The 27,256-nt window shown below is 38.4% G+C and overlaps 1 protein-coding gene across 13 annotated transcripts in view; it reads right to left on the bottom strand.

The window, feature by feature from the left end:
• Window positions 1-27,256, bottom strand: part of PLPPR5 (phospholipid phosphatase related 5) — a 413,822-nt gene that overhangs the window by 52,335 nt on the left and 334,231 nt on the right. For all 13 annotated transcript variants that reach the window (XM_077120160.1, XM_077120157.1, XM_077120168.1 and 10 more), the window contains one exon: window positions 12-188. In XM_077120160.1, the coding sequence (XP_076976275.1) occupies window positions 12-188 (177 nt within the window). The remainder of the gene's footprint in view (window positions 1-11; window positions 189-27,256) is intronic.

Genomic DNA, 27,256 nt, shown 5'->3' with positions numbered 1-27,256 from the left:
TCTGTACTTACCAGAAACACGGCTATAGATATTCCAACCAGAAAGCCTGCTATCACATCTGACCAGTGATTTCGATATTCTGCTACTCTGTTGAGTCCAGTAAGAAAGGCCAAACACATCAACCCCAAACACAGAACTGGCTTAGCAAGTCTTGTTCCTTTGGCTTTAATTGTGTTGGTAATGTACATCTGAAATATTAAATAAAAACGTGATATTAGATAAAGATATTTCCTTGATATTCCTGCATAGCATATTATGTCTTTGTACACACATATGTTTATAGACACATGCATATATAGTTAAAATTATTAACCATAGTTTATGATTTTTTCAAAGGAAATTTCGTATATGCAGAATTTAAATGACTATTTAAAATAGTCATTTTTTTTATTAGAGAAGCTGTGGATTTACAGAACACTCATGCATAAAATATAGGATTCCCATATACCACTCTATTTACTAACACCTTGCATTGATGTGGTGCACTTGTTACAATTGATGAAAGCCCAATTTTATAATTGTACAATTAACTATAGCCTATGATTTAACTTCAGGTTTACTTCCTGTGTAGTTTCATGGATTAAAAACTATGTAAATCCTATTACCATATTTACAACCTAACATCTCCGCTTTTAGCCACATTCAGTTATATATTTCAGTAATGTTAATTTTGTTCACAATGTAGTAATCTGTTATCAAAACATTTCCATCATTCCAAATAGGAACCCTTATATTTTAAGCCTTAATTCCCTATTTCCTACACCTATACCAACTCCTGGTAACCTATATTCTAGATTCTGACTCTCTGAGTTAGCTTATTCTAATAATGTCTTATCACTGTGACCATACAATATTTGTCCTTTTGTGCCTGGCTTATTTCACTCAATATGATGTTTGCAAGGTGCATCTACATTGTTGCATTTTACAGCTAATATAAATATTCCATTGTATGTATATACTACATTTTGTTTATCCAGTCATCAGTTGATGGACATTTCCATTGCTTCCATCTTTGGGCAATTGCGAATAATGCCACTATGAACATCAATGTGCAAATATCTGTTAGAGTCCCTGCTTTCAAGTTTTTTGAGTATATACCTAGAAGTGGGATTGCCAGATAATATGGTAGTTCTATATTGAACTTTCTAAGAACTGCTAAACTTCTTCCCCAATGGTTGCACCATTTTACCTTGTCACCAGCAATGAATGAGTGTATCTAGTCATTTAATTTTACTTACCCGATATGGCCATTTCTGGTCAATGGCCAACTCTTATGTAATTTTATTAATCAGCTATGAAAACTGAATGCAGATATTCAAACTGACCATTTTTATATCTACTTTTAGTATATCTATACTTTATCTGAGTTTACATTTTTAGATTAATCTTGACGATACTGTTAGCAGGGGTAAATTGAGGGGAGTGTTTTAAATTTTACATTTCTGTATACCAGGTTGAGTAGATGCTTGTTTGGTAAAATCAGTACCAGTGACTATAACTAGAAAAAATAAAATGGAGTAAATTTCTACCAAAAATACGTTACTTTAGAGAAAAACTTTAAGATTCATTACAATTTGCTTTTACATGGTTATCTGAAATCGTAAAATTACTTTGTTTTACCTAGGTTTTATTAGCCAGAAATATCACAACAAAAAAATCTAAATTACAGTGAGGGAAATGTGTCAGCCAAAAAACAAAACAAAATTAATGAATAGCTACATACATTCCTGGCATCTTCACATATCCTAATGAAGAAGGTGTAGTGTTAGGTGCTTTCACTGTGTGCCAGGTCTAGAAGTTGTGTGCCACTATGCTCAACATGCTCCTTTCACCAATCTGATTTATTCTATTGCTCCATCACTCATAATTTAAACCATGTGTTAGTGGGTAAACAAATCTAGTGATTACAAGCAGAATTTGTCAGTTATGGTTTTGAGTCTTTAGAAGAGTATTTATAAAAGAGATGGTTCTGACAGCACTACCAGAGAACTGATTAGATAGTATTAATGTCATCAAGTATCTGAAAGTGATAATATACTTGGAAAAACACTCAGAAATGTATATAACCATGTGTATACTGTCCTGAATTGAATAAAGAATCTATTTGCCTAAAGAGACTAAACCAAAATCAACATTTCAGTTTTTAGTCCAAAGCAACCATTTTAGTATACTATAAAATTCAGTAATTACCTTCTCTCTTTCTCTCTCTCTGTCTCTTTTTTTTTCCTGGGCAAAGTTTGTAGGCTTATTAGCTGCCAGAAGTGCTTATATGAATATTTAACTATTTCACATAATACAAGACTTCACTGTATACAAATTTTAGTCCTTTGCAATCTATCCCAAATCCTAATGCTTTGGAGGAAAACAAAAGGAAAGAAGAAGCTGAGTTCTCTCCTTCTTGAGCTGTAAACTTCAGACTATATCTGTGCCTTCTAAGCCTATGCTCAGAAAAGCACAGTCATTTCCGTTCTGAAGGATAAGTATGCCTGAAGAGAAGGAAAGAGATGAGAAGGAGAAAATTATGTTTTGCCATCCCGAAGAATATGTTAAAGAGCTCTGCCCGTGTGAATAACAAGGCAACGATATCATACCGCTTCAGGATTCCAGTGATGCATTTAATAGAGTAATTCCTGATACAACTAGTGCATATGAATAGGGAGTGAAATTTAGGCTGCTTGTGAGATTTTCTTTAACACAGGTGACTAATAAAGGATTCCTTATCATTGTATTTATTCATGTGTCAGAATCTTAATGATATCCTATCTCTATTAATACAAAATAGATCTGAGCTAATATGAAATAATATTGATATTTTAGTATTAGCTAGAGCTGCCATTTATTGAGTGTACACTATGTTATAGGCAATGTTCCAAGCATATTACATTAATTATCTCCTTAAGTGCTCAGAACAACATTATAAGCTAGATTTTATTATTACCTTCATTTTATAGATGAAAAAATGGATCAATATAAAGTTCATTATGGAGGATGCACAACTTAACAATTGGGGGTGGCACTGTTGAGGAAGGAGAGATGCAAATGGGAAGGAGGCAGAGAACACTTGGGTAACTCTGAATCTTCATTTCATCTTTCTCACTGATTTCTTATTTGGAGGAAATAGCCAACTGACACAAGATGAATATAACTGAATACAAGAGAGCAGGAATTAAAGAAAAGAGAAAGAAGTTCACATTAGTACCATGGGGGTGAGGCTGCATCTACGCTCTCTGCTATTTGGGAAAAGGGGGAACAATGTAAGCATGGTCCATGCAGGAAATATCCTACAGATGCTATATGGCTTTGTAGAATGTCTGTCTTCCCCTTTGTCCCAAAAGGCCATCTCAGATAAAATCTAGCCCTTACTTGTTCAAATTGTATAGATGCATATTAACCTGTGGGTCATGACCCTTTTACATTTCTCTTGAATAATCAGTTGATTCCTATGAAGTCCTGAAGACTCAAGGATGGTCTTTAAAGAGTCCAAAGATAGTCTTTTATTGGCTGCTTTGCAAATTCATAAGAAAGTTCTAGATTATGAATTGCCTGGGATTTGGCTCTTCTTCAACCAAACCCTAATTAACATCAAGGACAAAATTTAAGAGATTAAATTTCAAGGGTTATGGAAGAAGGGTGACATTTGTTCAATCAACTACATTCAATTTTCAGGTGGAATATAGCAGTGCTTTATTATGCAAAGATTTTCTGGAGTATAATCAGTTGGCATAGATATCACCAAAGAAAAATTTAAAAGTTTTCACTTATAGTCAGCAACCATTTTGTACTTCATGAATATAAGTGCCTTTTAACCAGTCTAATTGTGTTATTCTTACACAAAGCCTATTATTCCTAATTTGCAAGAAAGGAAATTATGGCATAAGAATCTGTTAAGCAAGTTGGATACAGAACAGGAATTGATTATTTATGCTTTCTTGGTTTTTAATTCACTTACAAAACCATCTAGATTAACCAGATGTCAAAGTGTTGCTAAAATAAAACACAAACAAGAGGTGATGTGATTTGGGTAGGATGGTATCCACTCAGTCCTCAAGGATCAGTGGATGCACATTACCTTACAGGCCAAGACATCTAACCATTGTTGGCATTTCTTATTCATTCATTCCAAAAATATCTATTAGCACAAGATGCAAAAAGCCAAAACTGTTCCATTTATAGCCTGATGTATATTCTTTTACTCTTTTCTCCTTGCTGATGCAAACACATATAAGAATTAATACGCATATAGAGAAGTTTTGCTTCCTTGTTCATTTTTACTAAAATATAGTCACAAATACCCATATTATTCTGTGAGTAAACTGGCTCTGTTGTTCTAATAGCACGCATTTCTCTGTAACTTGAAAACACAATATATAAATGAAAATCAAATACACAGATGTTTGTTTCATGTCATGCACCAGGTACTGTATTTCTTCAAAGAAAAGACATCTCAAGTTTGATCTTGAAGGATGCATACAAGAATTCCAGGCAAAAGGAAACTGGTGGGAGAAAGGTGACCTAGGCACAGATGTGTCAAAGGCACTCCTGCTATGTGCTCCCAAAGCACCTTGTTCATCCTCTTGGATAATTATAATAATGACTTATTATTACTTATTTGTGTTGTTTCCTTCAGTAGGAGTGAACAATAGAAAACATGTCGTTTACCATTGTAAGCAAGTACTTAGCACCTTGATTGACACATAGTAGGCACACAACAAAGACTTAATGAATAAAAGAATGAATAGATGAAAAGTGATACAAGGGAGAGAGGGCAGAGTATTTTCTTCATAGCATTTATCACTATCTAAAGTTGTGTTCTCCATTTGTGTGTATATATGCTTATCTGTCCCTTCTACTGGAATACTCCTTTAGAATGGAATGACCTCTGTCTATTCACAGTTCTATTTCAAATGCATAGAACAGTGCTTCCACATAGCAGTTGTCTAGTAATTACTGAATGAGTGAAGTAGTGAATTATGTATATGCTGGGGGAAGTACATTTTTGAAGTCTTTTATTGTCTTTAAAGTACTTATCATTATTTGAAATTACCTTGCATATATTCATTTGGCTACTTGCTGATTGTTCATCTCCTTCTTGTCTCAAATTGCCTAGATCAATACCTGCTACAGAGTTAAAACTCTTGTGGTAAAAAGAATAATGTTCCCCTGAAGATATCCACGTCTTAATCCCTGTAACCTATGAATAAGCTACCTTGCATGGCAACAGACTTTGCCTATGTGATTAATGGTAAGGATCTCCATGGTGGTTTGGAACTGTATGTACCCAGAAAATTATGTTCTAAAGCTAATAAGATTCCTATGGGTGTAAAACCTATTTTAAGTAGGATTTCTGGCATGCCCCAGGGAAGGTATTAATCCGCTTCCCTGGGGAAGACTGGAGTCTTTTATAAGTGAATTAATGTCAGACCAAGAGAGAGAAAGCCACAGAAACAAGAAGCTGAAATCAGTGAAATCCAGAAGAGAAGGGACAGAACAGTAGATGCCACTGTGTGCATTGCCATGTGGCAGAGGAACAAGATTGCCAGCTGTCGGCCTTCAGGAAGAAAGCACTGCCTTGATGATGCCTTGATGTGGACATTTTCATGGCCCCAACTGTAAGCTAATAAATTACCATTATTTAAAACCAACCCATTTCATGGTATCTGCTTTCAGCAGCCTCACCTTGAAATGGGGAGATTATGTTGAATTATCCAAGTGGGCCCAACTTTATCACGTGACTTTATAGAAGAGGAGAACCCTTCTCATTTGTGGTGAGAGAGATTTGAAGAGGCTGTGCTACTGACTTTGAAGATGGAAGAAGGGGGCACAAGCCAAGAGAAACAGGAAGCTCCTAGAAAATGCAAGGTACCAATTTCCCCTAGAGCTTCCAGAAAGGAACACAGCCCTGCTGGTACCTTTACTTTACCCAGTGGGACCTATGTTGGACATCTGACCTAAAGAACTGAAAAATAATAAATAAGTTTTGTTTCTTGTTACTAAGTTTGTGATAGTTTGTTATGGTAGCACTAGAAAACGAATTCAGATTTTGGTACCTGGTAGTGGGGAGTTGCTTTAACAGATTCCAAGAAAATGTGGAAATGGCTTTGGAATTGACCAACGGGCAGAGACTAGAAGCATTTTGAGGCACATGATGGTAAAAGCCTGGACTGTCATGGAACAGAGAGGGGGAAGATATGCGGAAGTTCATGAACCTGCTAGTGGAGACACAGAAGGAAGTGAAGACCAACAGAACATTTCTAAATCATCATGAGGCGACTGTTAATATAAAGATGGACCTTAAAGGCACTGCTGGTGAGGGCTCAGAAAAAAATTAGCAACATGTTATAGAAAACTGTAAGAAAAAGGATCTATGTTATGTAGTGCAGACAACTTAGTAGGACTGTTGAAGCACAGTTAGGTAGAAAACAGGACTTGTAAATGATGAATCAGGATAATGAGCTGAGAAGATATCCTGGCAAAGTGATGAGGCATGGCCTGGTTTCTACATGCTACTTAATATGAGAGGAAAGAACTGTTAAACAAAAAGGAACCAGAACTTGATGTTTTAGCAGATTCTTGGCCTAACACTTTGAAAAGATGACAAAATTAAGTGATTGCCAGGAAAATTTGCTCTGAGAAAAAGCTGAGAGTATGCTTACACAACCTTTTGCTAAAGTCTGAGAAAGATAAAAACATCAGAGTGCTCAGTCACAAAAAAGGCTCTTTAAAAATATTAACAGTGTGACTCACAGATATCCTCAAGCAAATCTAGGAAGCTTAAGGACTTCTTCATTTAGCCATCTCAGCAAAAGCCAAAAACAGAGATGGAATTATCTAGGAAAGATCTGTGGAGGAGCCTCTTGCCTAAAGGAGTGAATTCTCATGACAGGTACAGGAGACCCTCAAAGTTGTTGAATACTTTATATCAGTGCTAACAGTACTAGCATGGACTGAAAGTGAAGGAAGTATGAAATGCAAGAAGGCCTTTGGAACTCAAATGTGCCATAGCAGCACAGCCAGATGAGGACTATGTTGCCTCCAAAATCCAAATCCACATTCATAAATTTTCCCAGTAATAATACAAAGATGTCTGGTAGTGAGGCAATATGATGGCAGATAGACCATGGACTTTGAACCAGGCAGATATGTGTTCACATAATTTATACTTTTCAGGGCACTAAATACCACAATACACAGTGGTATACTGAAGTCATACGTTTTATATACTACAATACAGATTGTGTAAAGCATGAAGCTACTTATTTTTCAGTTGAGCTAAATTTTCTCACGAGGACCTATCCTGCCTGAATAGGAATGGGATGGAGGAGGGGATAATGTTGAACAAATTCTCAGTTGTTCGTTTCTCAACCTTCCTTCTTCAGGCCAAAATGTCACCACGGTCTAGTCGGAGGTCTGCACGACCTCATGGTAGAGTGGGGAGTCAAGCTCAGAGTAGCCACAAGGCAGTCTTACAGTGTTCTCTCTGTAAGGACAGAGACTGTCGGCCAGCCTCCACTGGGCCACTGGTGCCCTTCAGGCACCCACTGCTAATGCCCTTGTAGCTCCCATGCTGACTTGGTCCATCTAGGCTCTCACAACATTACAGATCCTCAGAATCTCCACAATCTTGCTTCCATCCCTGAGTGGGCTTTCTGTCCTCCAGATTCTGCTAAAGAGTTCTCCAGCTCCCATTACAGTCACATTCTCTGCCACTTGAACTACCTACTAGATGAGTGCATTGAAAGACTGAGTTCTTCCACATGTTCAAACCAGAAGTGAGGTAAAAGCCTCTTAACTCTTGGGTTTCTATTAGCTGGTGACCAATTCCTTTCTCAGGGTTTCTTAACTAAGAGTGTTCACTGGGATGCTCAGATCTGCACTTCTGATATTTCTGCTTCTCCAATCCTGCTATCTTCTAGACCCAAAACACTCCCCACCCCTTTCCTAGGCTGGTGGTAGCATCACTTATACTGTATTGTGTGCTCTCTCTATTACTAGCATATAAAAAATACTCAGATCTCAAATTTTTCCTTTGATATATAAAGGAAGGTTTGGAATTTAGAAATTCCTGTGATTTTTTTTGACAGAGTGAGCCTCAATTAACCTCAAGAAAAACACTTTTTTTTTTCATTTCTGATTGGCCTGCCCTTCTAAGAAGCACTGAGCCATGGATGAGAAATACTAGAGCTATGCTATCCAATATGATAGCCCCAGGTATTGTGGACACTGAGCACTTGAAATATAGCTATTTTAACTGAAGTATTGAGTTTTAAATTTTATTTCCTTTTAATTAATTTTAATATAGCTTACAAAACTAATATTAGAAAATTTTAAGTATGCTTGGAACAAACTGGGTATGTGAATCTATTTTTTCAACTGTAAACTCAACGAAATCTAAATACAGATATTTCAGCTGAATACCTACCATCTGATTTGAGATGTATTGTGTCCAATAAACACTGGATTTTGAAAAAAATTTTAAAAAACCGGAATGCAAAATGTCTTGTTAATTATTTTTTATTGACATATGTCAAAATGGTAATTTGGGGGTATAATGGCCTAACGAAAACACATTTTAAAATTTAGCTTCACCTGTTTTTAAAAATATTTTAATATATCAGTAAATATTTCAAAAAGATCATAGCCATTTTTATTTGTTATTTTATTATTTTTTATTTATTTTATTTGCTGGAATTGGGTACTAAACTTATAACCGTTTTTAGGCCACCTATGCTTCATCAACAACTTTATCTATAATTATATTTTATCTTTTATGTATTAATATATTACTCTTTCAAATATCATGTAATCTAATAAAATGATAGTATTATAGACTTCTTTAGAATTTTCAGTGCTGTACAATCATATTTAGTCTAATGTTTTTGAGGAGCTGAATACCCTAAGAACTACTTCCAACTTTTATTTCATCAAAGTTAACCAACTGCTTTGTATTTTCTTAACACCATTCACATAGCTGGGAGACTGCATGTTTAGTCAGTGTAAACTAGGAGGGAAAGCTCTGTCTCAGAAGTACAGTCATCTGGATTAAAATGCCAGCCTACTACCTATTAGTTTTGCTTTTTTGAGACAATTTACTTGTCTCAACTTCTCTGAGTCTAAGTTATATCATTTGTAAAATTAAAATGACAATAGTATCTGTTTTGTGTGGTTACTAGGAAACATAGCACATAGGTGAGAATGCATGCCTGTGTCATAGATCATTTCCATTTTGCTATATTCCCAGCTCTTAGCAGAGTGCCTGATTTGTAGTAGTTGTTCAATAGATATTTGTTGAGTGTTGTCTGACTATATGCAATATATAAACCTAGCACAGTACTAACATAGCGAATTGTTTCTCTTATTGTCATATGGCACCAAAACATTTTGTTTTCTTTGTGACTGGAATTAACAGGAAAGATTAAAATGCCACATTTAGATCAAAAATATATTTTCAGGAAATGACAGGTTCAACTGCTGGAGTTACAGCCTTAAGTATAAAGATCCTTGAACATATTAGATAGAAAAGTGAAGAATAATCGTCCATTTTCTTTACAACTATGCTCAAAGGGTGCCTAACAAAAGGTTACATAACCACAAGCACAGAATTCATCATGTAGCTGATGTCCTTGAATGGGGAGCACCAGGAAGTCACAAATGTGATTTAAGTAACAACAACCTCAGTGTTCAGGACCAGCTGGTACATGTAGTTAAGATCAGAAGATGCTCAGTAACTCAGCTGCCCTCAGCACAATGACCGATTGATGGTTTGGTGGAGAATAACAGCCCCTTCATCACTGACACATTTACCTTATCCCTAAAGTGCAGCCACCGCTGACTTTACATGGAGACCATTTCCCTCCAGTATGTCCACACTGATAAATATGCAACACGTGGAGCACTTCTTTATCCAACATTAGCAGAGGAAAACACTTTTATTTGCAATTTTTTCTGTCTTCTATAAGCAATCAAGATCCATATATATTTGCCATTTAACATTTTTTCCATATACCAGATAATAAGCGAGATGATATTTAGATAAAGATAGGCTGCTGCTTTATTTCTGGTTCTCATACAAGGAAGAGAAAGCTATGTGACATGAGGAGTCACAGGCAGGCAACATATATCTGATTGCTATAATTTTAAGAATTCCATCATCTCCAAGATTTAAAATTAACTGACTAGCAAAGAAGAATTAAAATTAATATGTAAGGGTGGGCCACGGTGGCTCAGCAGGCAAGAATGCTTGCCTGCCATGCCAGAGGACCCAGGTTCGGTTCCCGGTGCCTGCCCATGTTAAAAAAAAAAAAAAAAAAAATTAATATGTAAAAGACCACTTTTGAAATCTTTAAATGCTACAAAACTAGGCATGATAAGGTTAAGTGAGTTTAGGTATGTTTAGGCTAATGTTTTAGTTTTACCTTAAAGTCCATGAAGAAAGGAACCTGCAAAGCTACTAAAATACTCAAATGAAAAATTCAAGTTTAATGTCAGGGACAAGAAACTTGGGGTAAAATATGGTGAAAGCACATCTCAAATATCTCTGACCAATCCTCAAAACTGTTTGAATTTGTGGTTAAATCTTGAGGACTCAAATATTCCTCAGATTTCCTTCAGTTAAGGAAAGACGCTATAATTAATGATGGTATAATTTGTTAAATGTATATTGCATAGGATCTCTGTACAATATATGCTATATAGACATATATATCATATATATTTATATAACATTTCTATATGTCATGGAGAATACATACTAAATAGGTATATATAGAATATATTTGTATACTGTATATATATTTATATAATGTTCCTATACATCATAGAGAACCAGAAAAAAATATTAAGAACTGTATTTCAGATCATGAGAGATTTCTTAAATTATATAATGACAGGAAAAGACTCATATCATACCTAAAATACACAAATGTGATGTTGCAATGAGATAAAGAGAAGTGCGCCACAAAGTACCTACACAGCATGCACGCATGCACACACGCACACACACAGATCTCATAGTCACTCTGGAAATATATGAATAGATAGCATGCATAAGTGTGCAATCACCATCAAATTGCTTTATCAATTTCACACTAATTTCATTAAGTATTGTATTAGGGTTCTGTAGGAAAACAAAACCAACAGGACATGTCTGTAAATATGAGATTTTATGAAAACTGTCTCATGCAACTGTGGAAATGAACAAGCCCACATTTTGTAGGGTAGGCTGCAAACTGGGAACTCTGATGAAGGCTTTTGATGAATTCACTAGGAGAAGCTGGCTGGCTCAAGTAGAGATGGAAATCTCCCTCTGGACTGCTGAAATCATCACTTCTCCTTCTAAAGTCTTCAACTGATTGTTGAAAGCAATCTCAGTTGATTGTAGATGTAATGAGCCATAGATGCAATCACTTACTGATGATTTAAGTCCATGAAATAACCTCACAATAATAATCAGGCCAGTGCATGCTTGACCAAACAACTGGGCACCGTTACTTGGCCAATTGACACATGTACCTAACCATTACAGCCCACCCCATGCCAAAGTGGTAGCCATTATATATCACCTTAAACCATACTAACTCTCTAAATAAAAAACCATTATGTATCTAAAATATACATTTTTTCTAGCAATACTCAGGTGTCCTAAATCTCTCTAGAAAAGGGTGTGAGTCTTTGGGTAATATTCATTCTTAAACTTGGATATTCTATAACTTAAATACTACGACATGAAACTAAAATAACTTATGTCATATGAATAAGGGATAATATAGGGAAGAAAAATTCACTGGCTTTATGTACACATACAAACATACTCATAACACAACAAGGAAGAAATAGTCATTGCTTCTTTAACTGGTCACATGGCCATAGTCCATGGTCATCACTCCCTTCTTCCTCTACCCATTCTATGTTCCCTTTAACTTCAGCAAGCACCTCAGCTTGTTGAAGGTTCTTAGTGTGCTAGGGTGACCCAGACCTTCATTCCTGAAGTTTCTGAGCCATTGGTAGTCCTACGTGGATTGCACTTCTGTAGTTTTCCATTGACTTTAATCACAGGGCATGGTAGTACAAAGAGATGCCCCAGGGGCTCTCCTGTATTCCAGTAAACTCTTCTTTATCTACATTGTGTAATTTCAGTCCTATTTCCTCTTGATAGGATCAATCACCCTAGTCAGTACATGTATTAGTTAAGGTTCTCCAGAGTAACAGAATCAACAGGGAACACTCGCAAATATAATATTTATAAAAGTGTCTCACGTGACCATGGGAACGCAGAGTCCAAAATCCGCAGGGCAGGCTGTGAAGTCGACGATTCTGATGGAGGGTCTGGACGAATTCCACAGGAGAGGCTCACCAGCCGAGACAGGAAGGGCCTGTCTCTTCTGAACCCTCCTTAAAAGGCTTCCAGTGATCAGATTAAGCATTACACATTGCAGAAGACACTCCCCTTTGGCTGATTACAACTGTAATCAGCTGTGGATGTAGCTGACATGATCATGATTTAATTCTATGAAATGTCCTCATCACAACAGACAGGCCAGCACTTGTCCAACCAGACAAACAGGTACCACCACCTGGCCAAGTTGACATATGAACCTAACCATGACAGTACAGTAATCCCATTCCTTGCCTGTTGGTTCAGAGGCATGAGAAGCCCAAAGTGGCCAAGTGACAGTGTTAACTTCCAGTTCAATATAATCACAATGTCCTGGTAGAAGCACTCCTACTTTTAGAACTAGGACTTGTAGACCAGAATTTAAGGTTACAAGGACAGGAAACAAAAATTCTTCTAGTGGATCAGTAGATGTAGTAGTGAGTGGTGCCATTCCCATTTCCAGCCCCTGATTCCTGGATCCACGAATCCTGACTATGGGAGAAACAGCACCATAAAGTAGATGCTGATTCAGGATATATACAGCCTCCTGGGGAACACTGCCCCAGCCTTGCAAGGTAATACCTCCTAGCTGGCACCATAATTGAGTCTTCAAAAGGCCATTCCACAGTTTTATCAATCTAGCTGCTTCAGGATGATGGAGAACATGGTAAGACCAGTAAAATCCATGAACATGTGCCCATCTCCACACTTCATTTGCTGTGAAGTGGTTCCTTGATCACAAGCAATGCTGTGTAGAATACCATAATTGTAGATAAGGCATTCTGTAAGTCCTCGGATAGTACATTTGGCAGAAACACTGCATATAAGGCAAACCCATATCCACAGTATGTGTTTATTCCAGTTATAACAAATCGCTACCCCTTCCATGATGGAAGTGACACAATATAATCAACTTGCCATCATGTAGCAGGCTGATACCTTGGGGAATGATTCTATACCGGGGAACAAGAGTAGGTTTCTGCTGCTGGCAGATTGGGCATTCAGAGAAGGCTGTAGCCAGATCAGCCTTGCTGAGCGGAAGTCCATGTTGCTGAGCTCATGCAAAACCTTCATCCCTAATACCATGACCACTTTGTTCATGAGCCATTGGGTAGTGGCAGGGGGGCTGGGGAAAGAGGCCAACTGGTATCCACAGAATGGATCACCTTAGCCACTTGATTATTAAGATCTGCTGAAGTCTCTGAGGAGCATTCATGTGGGACACACATATCTTCATGTTTTTTTGCCCACTCAGAAAGATCTATCCACATACCTCTTCCCCAGACCTCTTTTTCTTTCCCAGACATCTTTGTCACCAATTTTCCAATCATGTTTCTTCAAAGTCCTGACCATCCTACCAAACCACTGGCGACAGTGCATGAATTAGTATACAATCCACAGCCATTTCTCCTTCAGGCCAAATGAACAACCAGATACACTGCTCCAAGTTCCACCCACTGGGAGGATACCCCTCACTACTGTCCCTCAGGGATGTCCTAGAAAGGGAATGGGCTGCTCGCTGTCCATTTATGGATGGTACCTGCATATCATGCAGAACCATTTGTAAACCAGGCCTACATTTTCTCATCTTCAGTCAACTGATTGTACGGAACTCCCTGAGACCATAGTTGTGGGTTGGAAAAGAGAAGGTAATGTGGCAGGAGTGGCATCCATGGACATTTGAGAGACTTCCTCCTGTAACTTACTTGTGCCTTCAAGACCAGCCTGAGCCCTAACTCATATATACCACTTCCGTCTGATGATGGAATATTCCTGTGCATGCCTAGCTTTATGGCTTGGTGGGTCTAACAACACCCAGCTCATGATAGGTCTGCTGGTTTGAGGCAGTTGCATACCCCAGAAAAGCCATATTCTTTCAGTCCTCACCCAGTTCTGTGGGGCCAGACCTATTGTATAGGGTGGAGCCTTTTAAGTTGTTTCCATGGAGATGTTTCCAGCCAATTGTGGGTGTGACGTTTTGATTAGGTGGTTTACATGGAAATGTGTTTCAACCCATTCAAGGTGGGTCTGCTTAATCTTCTTACTGGAGTACTATAAGAGGGAACCATTTTGGAAAAAGCGAGAGATGACATGGACAGAAACGTTTGGAGATGTAGAAAGAAAATGCCCGCAGGGAATCTGTTTGAAACCAGAAGCCAAAGGACCAGCAGATACCAGCCACATGCCTTCCCAGCTGACAGAGGTGCTCCAGATGCCATTGGCCTTTCTTGAGTCAAGGTATCTTTCTCTGGATACCTTAGTTTGGACATTTTTATGGCCTTAAACTGTAAACTTGTAACTTAATATTTTTTATAAAAGTATTTCCATTTCTGGCATATTGTGTTCTGCCACAATTAGTCAACTAAAACAATAGGTAGCTTAGTTCTCATAGTAATTTGGTGGTCCACAGTTAAGCATATGGTCTCCATTAAAGGCCAAAAGCTCTTTCTCAAAAGGAAAGGAGTTATCTGCAAGGATGGCAAGGCTTTGCTCCAAATTCCTAAGGGTCTACATTGTGATTCTCTAACAGGGGACTTCCAAAGGCTCCAGACAGCATCTCTATTTGCCACTGACACTTCCAGCACCACTGGATCTGCTGGATCATAACAGAGCAGCTTGCACATCAGCCTGGACATATTGCAGAGCTTTTTCTTCCCAGTCCTTACTCAAACCTAGCAGCTTTTATGGTCACAGAGTAAAAGGGTTAGAGTAGCACACTCAAAGAATATGCTCTTTCAAAAATCTGAAGAGGCCAAATAAGCATTATGCCTGTTTTTCATTGTAGGAGGGATCAGATGCAACAGCTTATCCTTCATCTTATAAGGGATATATTGTCATGATTTCACTGATGTTGAAGGACCCTGAATTTTGGTTGCATTTATCATCCTCTGACATGCAATTATCTTAACAATAAATCTAAAGTAGTTGCTACTTCCTGCTCACTAGGTACAATTAACATGATATCATCATTATAATGGACCAGTGTGATGTCTTGTGGGAGGGAGATACAATCAAGTTCCCTATGAACAAGATTAGGACATAGAGTTGGAGTGTTGATATTCCCCTGAGGTAGGGCAACAAAGGAGCATTGCTTACCTTGCCACCTGAGAGTAAACCATCTGTGGTGGTTTATTAACAGCAATTGAGAAAAAAGGATTTGCAAGATAATAGCTACATACACGAGGTACCAGGCGATACACTGATTTGCTCAAGCAATTATACCACATCTGGAATAGCAGTTGCAATTGAAGTCACAACCTGATTATGTTTACGATAATCCATTGTCATCTTCCAAGATGCATCTGTTTTCCACACAGGCCAAATTAGGGGAGCTGAATGGAGATGTGGTGGGAATTACCATTCCTACAAAGTGCAAGTTCTTGTTGGTGGCATTAATCTCTGTAATCCCTTCAGGAATTCAATATTGCTTTTGACTTGTTATTTTCTTAGGTAGGGGCCATTCTAGTGGCTTCCACTTGGCCTTTCCTACCATAATATCCCTGATGGCACAAGTCAGGGAACCAACATGGGGATTCTGCCAGTTGCTAAGTATGATTATTTCAATTATACATTCTGGAACTGGGGAAATAACCACAGTCATTATTAACCACAGAATGAGTCAAGGGTTCCACTGGCCCCACTGTGAGATGGTAACTAGCTAAAATCTGCTCTATCACCTGATTCCATAAGACCCTACTCTGACTGGTGGACCAGAGTGACATTTTGTGTACCCTGGAATTAATGTCATTTTTGAACCAGTGCCTAATAATCCTTGAAATGTCTGATTGTTTCCTTTTCCCCAATGCACAGTTATGCTGGTGAAAGGCTGATGGTTTCTGTGGTGAAGTCTCAGAGGAAGATTAACAGTATAAATTTTTGGCAGTGAAACAGGGTCCTTTCCCAAGGGGACCTGGTCTTCCCATCATTCAAGAGGCTTTGGGTCTGTAAAACATTTCTTAAGTCTGATAACTGATTAAGGGGCCATTATTCTCTGTTTTTGTAAGTCATGTTAGACTTTTCTTCACTTGGCCTAAGATTCTTCTGCTTATACAGTTCAACAGGAATTTAGGTGACTGCCCATATATTTTACTTCTGGGTACCTCATAATGTCTATCAGGCAAAGTCATAGGGCTCTCTGAGTTGGACTATCTTTACTGCTGCTTTGAGTCTGCTGTCCATTGTGGTAGCCATGCCCATGTGTCTTTGGCAAATTTATGCTGCCACTTGGCTCTTGCAAACCCAGGATCTGATCATCCCCATTTTGTTTAAGGATTTCAGCTCAATGACAGCAGTTCCCACACTACAGAGATGAGCAACCACAGAGATTCTCAGAAAAGATGGAGTTCACAAATTTATTCCTCACAGTCCTGCTGGAAGATGTGTCCCCTGGACATTCCTGGAGTGGATGAGCAGCAGGTCTTATATGATAAAGCCACACTACATTCCAATCTTTCTAAGCTTTTGGATTTCTTCATCTACATTATGCCAGGCAGTTCTGGCATTTTAATCTCAGGCAATGTCGGCCACCTTTTGACCCATGTTTCAGCCAACCACCCACACTATTAGAGCCCTTTCTAACCTTTCGAGCTACAATATTATTCTAGAATCTCTGCTTAATAGGCCCATATCAATAAATTCAACCTGATAAAAATTTATATTCCTTCTACCATTATCCCACACCCTTAGTATTCATTCCCACAAATATTACCTTGATTTCTGTCTATATTAATTGGAAAATTCATGCAATTCTTTTGGAGTATGACATACCTCCTTATGGGCCGCACATTTTACCTCACTTTTGGGGGCCTATTAGGACCTCAGTCTGGTTAGAGGTCTGGAAGAAAAGGGGTGATGGGAGTGGGTCATGAAAAGAATTAGAAGTTCCTTGCAAGTCAATTACCTCAAGAATTATGTTGCAGCTTCATTGATGAAATGGGATTAATCTCAACAGACAGAAGAGTGAGGGGTGTTTTCTCGGGGGGGGGCGGTGGTTACAAGTTTATTATAGCATTAATATATTCAGGTGGAGGGTGGATGGCAGATTCTTCATGTCAGATTGGAGGTCCTGTGGCTGTTTCCTCAAGGCAGACATTACATATTTATCAGGCAGACTCAACACAATCGAGGGTTTGAATGGCCCCATACCCATCATTAACAGCCCACACATGCCCATTCTAATTTGCAGGATCCCAATTCTTTCTAATCTTTTCCTTCATTTTATCAGCAGACACCCTTCAAGTTTGGGAATTTAGTTTACATTGTAATTCAGCCACTCACACAAGATGCTGGATCTGATTTTCAGAATTATCAAGTCTGTGGCTATGTGAAATTAGATTTTCTTTTAGGGCACACATAAAAACTTCCACGTCCTGCATGTGGCACTTAAGGTGCAAATTTGAAGACTTCAGCTCATCCCTTTCTTTTATAATTGTATCCAGCACATTTAGAACAACCAGCTAATGTCATTCTACCTTTTAACACCACAAAACTCTGTTAAGGTGACACAAACACTCACCCAGAGCCTTGCCTCTTCTAAGCATTTGTGTAGATATATCCAGAGGCATTTTGAGTGTCTCTATTGCCTCCTTATGCCATAGACTATAAATGTCACCTTGATTATTAGAAAGAGAATCGTTAGTATCTTTATATCTAATCAAAATAGAGAATCAATTACCAAAACCCAACACCAATTCAGGTATCTCATCCTTAAGATTCTGTTTCCCAAGAACCACTCCTGGTACCAATGCTGTATTAGTCAGGGTATTCTAGGGAAATAGAACTGGCAGGAGATAGTCCAAATTCAGTAGAGCAGTCTGCAAGATGGAAACTCCGATGAAGATTTTTGATGAATTCCTCAGGAGAAGCTGGCTGGCTGAAGTAGAGATGGAAATTCTCTCTTCTGGGTGCTGAAATCACTTCTCCTTCAACTGACTGGATAAGACATCTCTCACTGTTGTAGGCAATCTCCTCAGTTGATTGCAGATGTAATGAGCCAAAGATGCAATCATTCACTGAGAATTTAAGTTCATGAAATATCCTCACAGTAACAATCAGGTCAGTGCTTGCTTGACCAAACATCTGTGCACCACCACCTGGCCAAGCTGACACATGAACCTACCATCACAACTACAAATACTAATTACAGAGTGACATTTTAAGGGATGTCTCGAAATTCAAGGCTGTGAATATAGGATACTGTTGACCACATTCCTAACCCTCACTTGTGAATCAATCAAAAGGTTAGGGATAATTTGCCCTGGTTGATGACCCTGGGGTCTCAGGAGGTGCCTTAGTTGTCTACCTCTCTTGGCTTGAGATTTCCCTGCCTCACTCCCTCCATCTTCATTCAACTAAAAGCTGCCTGTATCTATCCCTACTGTGCTCCCACTCTGTGTCCAACTCTCACTTCACTCTTCCTCAGGAAGAGAGAGGAAAAGCGGAGAGGAAGATCTGCCATGGCGTTTCTTCTCTCACACTCAACGGTTTCTACCCTGCACTCTGGAGTCGGGGCAAACAGGTGTCAAAGATACCAGAGGACATTTCTCTTCTTAATATCATCCAGCACCTCAAATCACAATTTCAACCTCGGTCTCAACTGTTAGGCTGAATGATCACCTTCCAATCTGGTACTCAGCACTGTGTTCATAACTATGATTAAAGGACTGATCACGTTTGTATTGAAATAATATATTTTTTCTCATTGGATAGCTTATGAGCCACAAACATGTCCTTTTCTCTCTGTAACCTTAGTGCTAACATGATGTGCAGCTCATACCCCAATACCTAATTAATACTATAAATGTTAAGATTTAACAAATTCTTGCACTGTTTCAAAGACTGCGCTAATTGCTTTACTTGTATTCATTCCTTTAACTCAAATAATCTCACGACATTGGTACTTTTCAGAAGAGGTAGATACAGAAGGATTACATGTCTTGCCAATGGACTCATAGCTAGTAGGTGCAGAGGCAGAGATCCAAACACTAGCAGTTTAGCTACAAAGCTTTTGCTCTGAATGATTATGTTATATGACCTGTCTAATAAATGCCTGATAATGAAGATGCTATAAAATGTACATAATAGTTGTCTTACTTCACTGTACACATAGAACATCTAATCATAAATTTATCATTTTATAAAACAATAGTTTTAAAATATTTTTGTATCAAGGAATTCCTAGAAAATCTCATCATTTATGGATCCCTCCTGATTAAAAATAAAGCAAAACAAACAAACAAAAACAACCAAACAAAAAACCAACAGAGAAGTATTCAATATATGTGCATGTTTAAAATGGTGCACACACTATTTTCAATACAATTCCAGAGGTGCATTTCAGGGATAACTAAGTGTCTATGAATAATGAGAAACAAATGCAGGATGGGAAGATGTCCTTATATTCCCTGGCTGCAATTACAGAAAGGAAACAAAAGTTCTTTAAGACAGAAAACTGCTATAAAAGCTTGATGCTTCTAGGCTCTGGAGGAGGGAAGGAGCCATCGAACAATGGAAGCACACTGGGAAATAGGCATGTTCCACTGGCCCAGCAAAAGAAGGGAAGGTAGGGAGTCAGATGGAGAGGGAGAGGTACCTCCTGGAGGCTAGTAAGGCCAGAAGTCCTAGACCTCAGTTGCGTTATTATCCCCCATTTTCAAATTAGGTGACCCGCAGCTTTTTACTTGCCTTTCTTCATGTAGTCATTAATTTACATATACATTGGAGTCCCACTATGACCCTGGTGATATGATAACATGGGCACGATCCTTGCTCCCATGGCAGTTTCAGTCTTATGGGGAACATAAGCAAGATAAGTGCGTGAAAATGCAGTCCAAAAGTTAGGGGAGCAGTCGCTAACTTAGTGTTGGAGAGAGGGCAGGGCTCAGGGAGTAGTAGAGGTGAGAGCATGCATAAAGGAGGAACTGAAATGATGTATTATGCCAGAGTGAAGACTCTGTGGGCATGGCTGTGGGTGGCACCGGGAGGGATGGTGCAGAGAGCGGAGTGGCAGGAAATTAGGTCAGAAAGTTAATAGGGGTCATGTTACAAAACGCTTTGTGTGTCAAGTTGAAGAGTTTGGATTTTTATTAAAAGGAAAGTGGGAAGTCATTAAAGGGATGTGGGGAAATGACAGAAGCAGATTTGGGCTTTATTATATCACTTTTGATGAAGTGGTTCCAGGGTTATCATGGGTTATGATGTCTTGAGCTGGAGGAATGACTAAAGTTAGGGATAAAGGGGGTAAATGTTTAGGAAAGGAATTGGTAAGACTTGTTAATTGTATGGGTGTGCATGTGTGTGTGTTTCCTCAGATATACTGTACCCATGGCAGCCCTATAGCACTATTAATAAGATATTTTAAATACGCAATGGGTTACAGATTTTTGAAGCCTGAATTAGGTACCAAAACTCCATGTTATGACCTGACATCCAGGCAGTAACAATTTTAATTAAATCAAACACTAGGCTGTAACTCCGTGAAGACAAACATGATGTTTGCCTTTTTACCCAGCCCTTAGCAAAGGGTTGGGAAAATTTTAAGCACTCAGTGAGTGAATGAATGAGCATTCTGCTTTTGAAAACTGGGCCTGTGTCTATATAATGATGGTAAAAGCTAACAAAAACAAAATTTAACAAAATGGACAGTAAATTCTAAAACAGATAATCTAACTCATGACTTTCAAACTCAGGATTTTTTACTTTAGTTATATTTTTTTTTTTTTTTTTTTTTTTTTTTTTTTAAGGAAAGACAGAGAGAAGGAAGGAAGGATAGAAGGAAGGAAGAAAGGGAAACATTTTTAAACATTTTCTTGTTTTATTGTATTCTGTTTCTCCGTTTTTGTTACATGGGCTGGGGCCGGGAATCGAACCGAGGTCCTCCGGCATAGCAGGCAAGCACTTTTGCCCGCTGAGCCACCGCGGCCCGCCCAGTTATATTTTTAGGTGGGTAGTTGTTTTCATGTTTTGGAAATTACTTCTGAGAAACTCTAGATTATCCAGGAACCTAGTGATTATCTGAAAAATTAATGCATTTGGCAGGATGTTGTAAAAGAATCTCAGCAGCTCTACTCTCTCCACCCTGTAGTAAGCATTTACATGAGGGTAACTCTGGTGAGTGGGATCAGATCTGAGTTTGAGATCTCGTACATTAAGGCTATTATATTGGGTGAGTGGCATATTCTCTTTGAATCTTAGCATCTTCACTGGTCAAGTGCAGAAAATAAAACCTGGCTTGCTACAGCTCTACAATCCCTTATCTGAACCCTGGAGTTGAGAAGAACTTTAGAATTCAGATTTTTTTTCTGATTTTAGAAATACAAATATGCTGTAAGACTGCTCATTACGTGATACACTCAGGGGAGTCTGAGGTCATATCTCATAACGAAACTCATTAACATTTCTAATTCAAAACATATGGATATTCATAGTAAATGGAATAAAGACTCTAATTAGCGTCACATCAATTCACTCAATGAGTTCAGCTCAGATCAGATTTTGGCAATAAATGAGTTATTGGAATATAAAAAAAATCAAAAAGCACTTTTCTTTGAGAGGTTTTGTTGCTGTTGTTTTGCTTTAGATTTCATAAGCAAGAACAAAGGGCTGTGAAACCAGGACGGTTGTCAGCCAAAAGTAATAATGATCCTTGAGGACAACAGTACAGAGAAGAGGAGTTAGGTTGCAGGTAGCCACAGTCTGTGCTGGGGCTTCTCGGCAGAGGGCTATGATACTAACTAAACAGGGAGGGGTTACCATCTAACTTTGAAAACTGAGAAAGTACTAAAAACACACTGACCATTCAATGTCTGGGAAAACCTTTTCACTGAAGGAGCCAGTAGGGATGCGAGGTGTATTTTGGAGCCTGGAATGAAATGAGCAAAAGCACTGAAGGGTACAGAGTAAGGCCTGTTCTGGAAAAAGCAAGTAGACGTATGTGCCTGAAGTTGGAGAATCATGTAGGAAAAAGTAGCGTGGGCTTAAAAGCTATACAAAGCAATTTTCTACTTACTCTGACGAAGAGGGAGTATGCTGGTTTGAAACTATTATGTACCCCATATAAGCCTTGTCCTTTTTAACCCAATTTGTGGGTGCAGAGAATTGTAGGTGGGACCTTTTGATTAGGTTTCCATGGAGATGGGACCCATTCAATTCAAGATGCATCTTAATTTGCTTACTGGAGTACTTTAAGAGGGGGACATTTTGAAGAAAGTATAGACACCAATGCTTGGAGACAGAATTGCTTTGGGAAATGCTAAGCAAGGACCCAGAACCTTGGAGAAAAGCAAGAGAAGCTAAGCGATGAATTCAGAGTCTGCCCCGGAGAAGCTAAGAAAGGACTCATAAACACTTGGAAAGAGATGGCCACTGGAATCAGAAGCTGAGAGCAACAAACTGGGGACACGGACCAGCAGATGCCGGCCATGTGCTTCCCCAGCTGACAGAAGTGTTCCAGATGCCAGCTGCCTTTCCTCCAAGAACCTATCTTCTTTTTGGTGCCTTAATTTGAACACTTTGACCGCCTTAGAATTCTAACATAATTTAATAATTCCTCTTTATAAAATACAGTACATTTCTGGTATATTGCATCTTGACAGCTTTAGCAACCCGAAAGAAGGAAGTAAGTATCATAGGTGCTTGAGGTGCTGGAGGAAGATGTACCTGGCAGATGGGGCAACATGGGATGTAGGGGAGGAAGACAAGAGACCCCAGGCCCTCATGATGTCAGCAGAATCAATTCAGAAGTTGCAGACATTTAGCTATACTCAAGGGATAAACCTGAGTACAAAGATAGGAGAGATTATTTTACAGTTCTTTTTCCACAAATATGTTGCTTTGCTGGAACCTGGAACTTGGGTGACAACGGGATATAGGTCAGGGAGCTGAGGCTGGAGTGTGGTCATAGATGGACAGGAGCCAGTGGCCAGGAAGTATGATGCCCAGTAGGGGAAGCCTCAGCAAGGAGGGTGGGGAAGACCAGAAAACAGTTCCTAGAATACTGCTGAAACATAGCATATGCCAGAAAAAGCTCTTGATTAAAATTTAAGGATTGAGGTGAGACTTGAAGAAAAGACACAGATGAAATTCTTTAATTCACGTTCTTCAACAATTATCATACCTTGCATCTGTCCTGGACAATGTACTAAGGGGTGGTGATATGGCAATAGGGAAACTTTTTGTTGCTGACCTCAAGGAACTCTTAGTCTAAGGAAAGAGGGAGATAGAAGAAGATCATTGTAATGCAAGTCAATAAGAATAACTGAAGTGCGTGTACAGGAGCATTAATCATACAAAGAATTCACAGAAAATGGGAGTCAAATCAATCAATCCATTTCTCTGAGGTCCTGAGAATAAAATGGTAAATAAGATCCTTTCTTTGCCTAAATAAAAACTGAGGCAGAAACCAATCAAGATACAGAGTGAGGGTTAGGTAAAGTATACCGTAGAAGCTATTTTTTTAATGAAAAATTGAAAGATGAGGAGACAGGGAAGCAAAAAGGGAGGGAATTTTAAGTAGAGTAGAAGAGGGCAAGGGGGGAAATGTAATGAGCCAAGTCGACCAAGTAGAGAAAAAAAGTAACAGCAAAAACGCAATGATAGAAGGTGCTCTGGTTCGTTAAAGCTGCAGGAATACAATATACCAGAAATGGATTAGGTTTTACAAAATGTCCAAAGTGAGACATCAAGAGAAGACAGCTTCTCTGAGGAATGGCAGCTGGCATCCAGGGTCCCTCTGTCACATGGGAAGGTACATGGTGGTGTCTGCTGTCCTTCTTGCCTTACTTCTGGTTTCAAATGGTTCTCACAGCTTCTGGCATTTCCTAGAGCATTCCCTTCTGCATCTCCAAACATTTGTGTCCTGATTTCATCTCTCTGCTCTCTGTGTGGGCTTGGAGCTCTCTGTGTGGGCTCGGAGCAATCTGTATTGGCTCTTTAAAGGCCTACAGGCAAGTAATGAAGACCAACCTTGAATGAGCAGGATCACATTTCCATGGAATTAATCTAATTGAAAGTTCCCAAACCATTAAGTCTGCAGCCACAAGACTGGATAAAAAAAGCAGGGCCCTTCTGGGGTACACAGCAGTTTCAAACCAGCACAGAAGGTAAATGACCTCAGCCTTGTGTTAAGGAACAATAGTGAGTAAGAGGGACTGGGGCTAACAGGAAAGGATTTGTGCCATTTGGATGGGGGAGCAGCTAGCTGCTCAGCTCCAACCAGCTATTACCATTAGTGAACAGAAGTCCAGGGCACCACATCACTAATACTTCAAGAAAGAAAAAAAACATATAATTATGACATGAAATATTCCAATTTAAAAATCCTGACAAGTAATAAAAATTATTATTTTTTGACAAGCACATCTGATGGTTGAATTGGGTGTGTACCTATGGTTCACATTCCCAAAGGGTGAGGGAATGGAAGCACACAGAGGATAATTAAATAACTCCTTACAGCATTCAGAATAAATTGATTTTTAAGTATAATTTATAGAGCACTTTCCTGTGTGCCCTTCCTTTCTTCTCCAGATTCATCTTAACAATCCCTCCCCAGAGTTTATGTTCGAGCCATAATTAATTGCTATAATTCTCCCAAAAGAGCCATGTTTTCTCTCACTTCATCTTTCTGACTCCTAAACTACCCATGTCCTTACCTGGTTCACTCTTTGAGGAATCACCTATGCCTCCGAGCCACCTGACCACTCTGCGCGCAGCTCTATGAAAGTACTTATCATACTTTTTATTAGTCATCTTGGATACTTCTTTGCTAGCCCCACACATCTGGGCAGTTAGTACTCTGTGTGTAGACACCGTATTTGAATCCCAAAAAAGCCTTGTAGGTACTCAGAATTGTTTAAGTTGATTAATAAATAATTGAATCAGTTATTATTGATTTTCAATATTTTGTAATTAAACATATAATTGTTTGATTTTGTGACCTACATTTCTACTCTAACATGTGGTACAAGTGCTATAAATTAATATAAAAACAGTGAATCAGATTCATATATTTGAGCCCTTTTCTGAAATTTCTTATCAGACACTAAAATAACTAATGGCAGTGGAACGTACTGAGAAACCCATTCTAGAGGGTTTTTTCGTTTTTTTTTTTTTGTTAGTGAGGTGTTATATTATTTGTCTTTTCATTTCTCACTTGTTTCAGTCAATGTTCATTCACCTCATTGCAAGCCTCACACCTTCACTCCTTCTTGCAGTTGCTCAATAATCCATTATATGCTGTACTAGTTTGAAAGTGTTGTGTACGCCAGAAAAAAACATGTCCTTTAATCCTGATTCAATATTGTAAGGTGGAAACCCTTTTGATTAGATCATCTCCGCAGAGATGCGGCACTCTCAGCTGAGGTTGTGACATTTAGATTAGATTATTTCCATGAAGTGGTGCCCAATTGTGAGTCTAGTCTTTTGGTTAGATGGAGATGTGACCCATTCAAGGTGGGGCTTGATTAGTTTACTGGAGGCTTTTTGTTGTTTGTTTTTTTTTTGCTAGTTACTTAGGTGCATTTTCTTTTATTTAGTTATTTATTCTTTTTTATTGCTATACATTATACATTCACACACCATGTAGTCATCCAAAGTATACAATCATTGATTCACAATATCATGATATAGCTGCACATTTATCATCACAATAGACTTTTTTTCTTTTTTGTGAAAATAACATATACATAAAAAAGTAATAAATTTCAAAGCACATCACAACAGTTAGTTGTAGAACAGATTTCAGAGTTTGGTATCGGTTACAATTCCACAATTTTAGGTTTTTTGCTTTTTTTGTTTTTAATTTTTTATTTTTTTTAAACATAACATTTAAACATGAAGATTCTTACCATATGATCATTCCATTCTTGGTATATGATCAATAATTTACAATATCAACACATAGTTGTAAATTCATCACCATGATCGCTTCTTAAAACATTTGCATCAGTTCAGAAAAAGAAATAAAAAGAGAAAAGAAAAACACTCATATATACCATACCCCTTACCCCTCCATCTCATTGACTGCTAGTATTTCCATATACCCAATATATTTTAGCCTTTGTTTCTCCTATTTTTTCTATAACCTTTACCACTCCCTTTCATTAAGCACTAGCATTTCAATTTACTAAATTTATTTTAACATTTCTTACCCCTATTATTTACTTATTTTTAATCCCTATGTTCTACTCATCTGTCCATAACGTAAATAAAAGGAGCATCAAACACAAGGTTTTCACAATCACACAGTCACATCGCAAAAGCTATATCATTATACAATCATCTTCAAGAAACATGGCTACTGGAACACAGCCCTACATTTTCAGGCACTTTCCTCCAGCCTCTCCAATATACCTTAACTAAAAAGGTGATATCTATATAATGTATAAGAACAACCTCCAGGATAACCTCTCAACTCTGTTTGAAATCTCACAGACACTGACTCTTTATGTTGTCTCATTTCTCTCTTCCCCCTTTTGGTTGAGAAGGTTTTCTCAATCCCTTGATGCTGAGTCACAGCTCATTGTAGGATTTCTGTCCCATGTTGCCAGGAAAGTTTATGCCCCTGGGAGTCATGTCCCATGTAGAGAGGGGGAGGGCAAGGTTTGCTTGTCATGTTGGCTGAGAGAGAGAGGCCATTTTTGAGCAACATAAGAGGTTCTCTGAGGGTGACTCTTAGACCTAATTTTAAGTAGGCTTAGTCTATCCTTTGTGGGGATAAATTTCATATGAACAAGCCCCAAGACTGAGGGCACGGCCTATTGCTTTGGTTGTCCCCACTGCTTGTGAGAATATCAGGAATTCTCCACATAGAGAAGTTGAATTTTCCCCCTTTCTCGCCATTCCCCCAAGGGGACTCTGAAAATACTTTTTTATTCACTGTTCAAATCACTC

The sequence above is a fragment of the Tamandua tetradactyla genome, chromosome 11 (assembly GCF_023851605.1).
Source record: "Tamandua tetradactyla isolate mTamTet1 chromosome 11, mTamTet1.pri, whole genome shotgun sequence".
NCBI classification, from domain to species: domain Eukaryota; kingdom Metazoa; phylum Chordata; class Mammalia; order Pilosa; family Myrmecophagidae; genus Tamandua; species Tamandua tetradactyla.
This window is presented reverse-complemented; position numbering and strand designations above follow the sequence as displayed.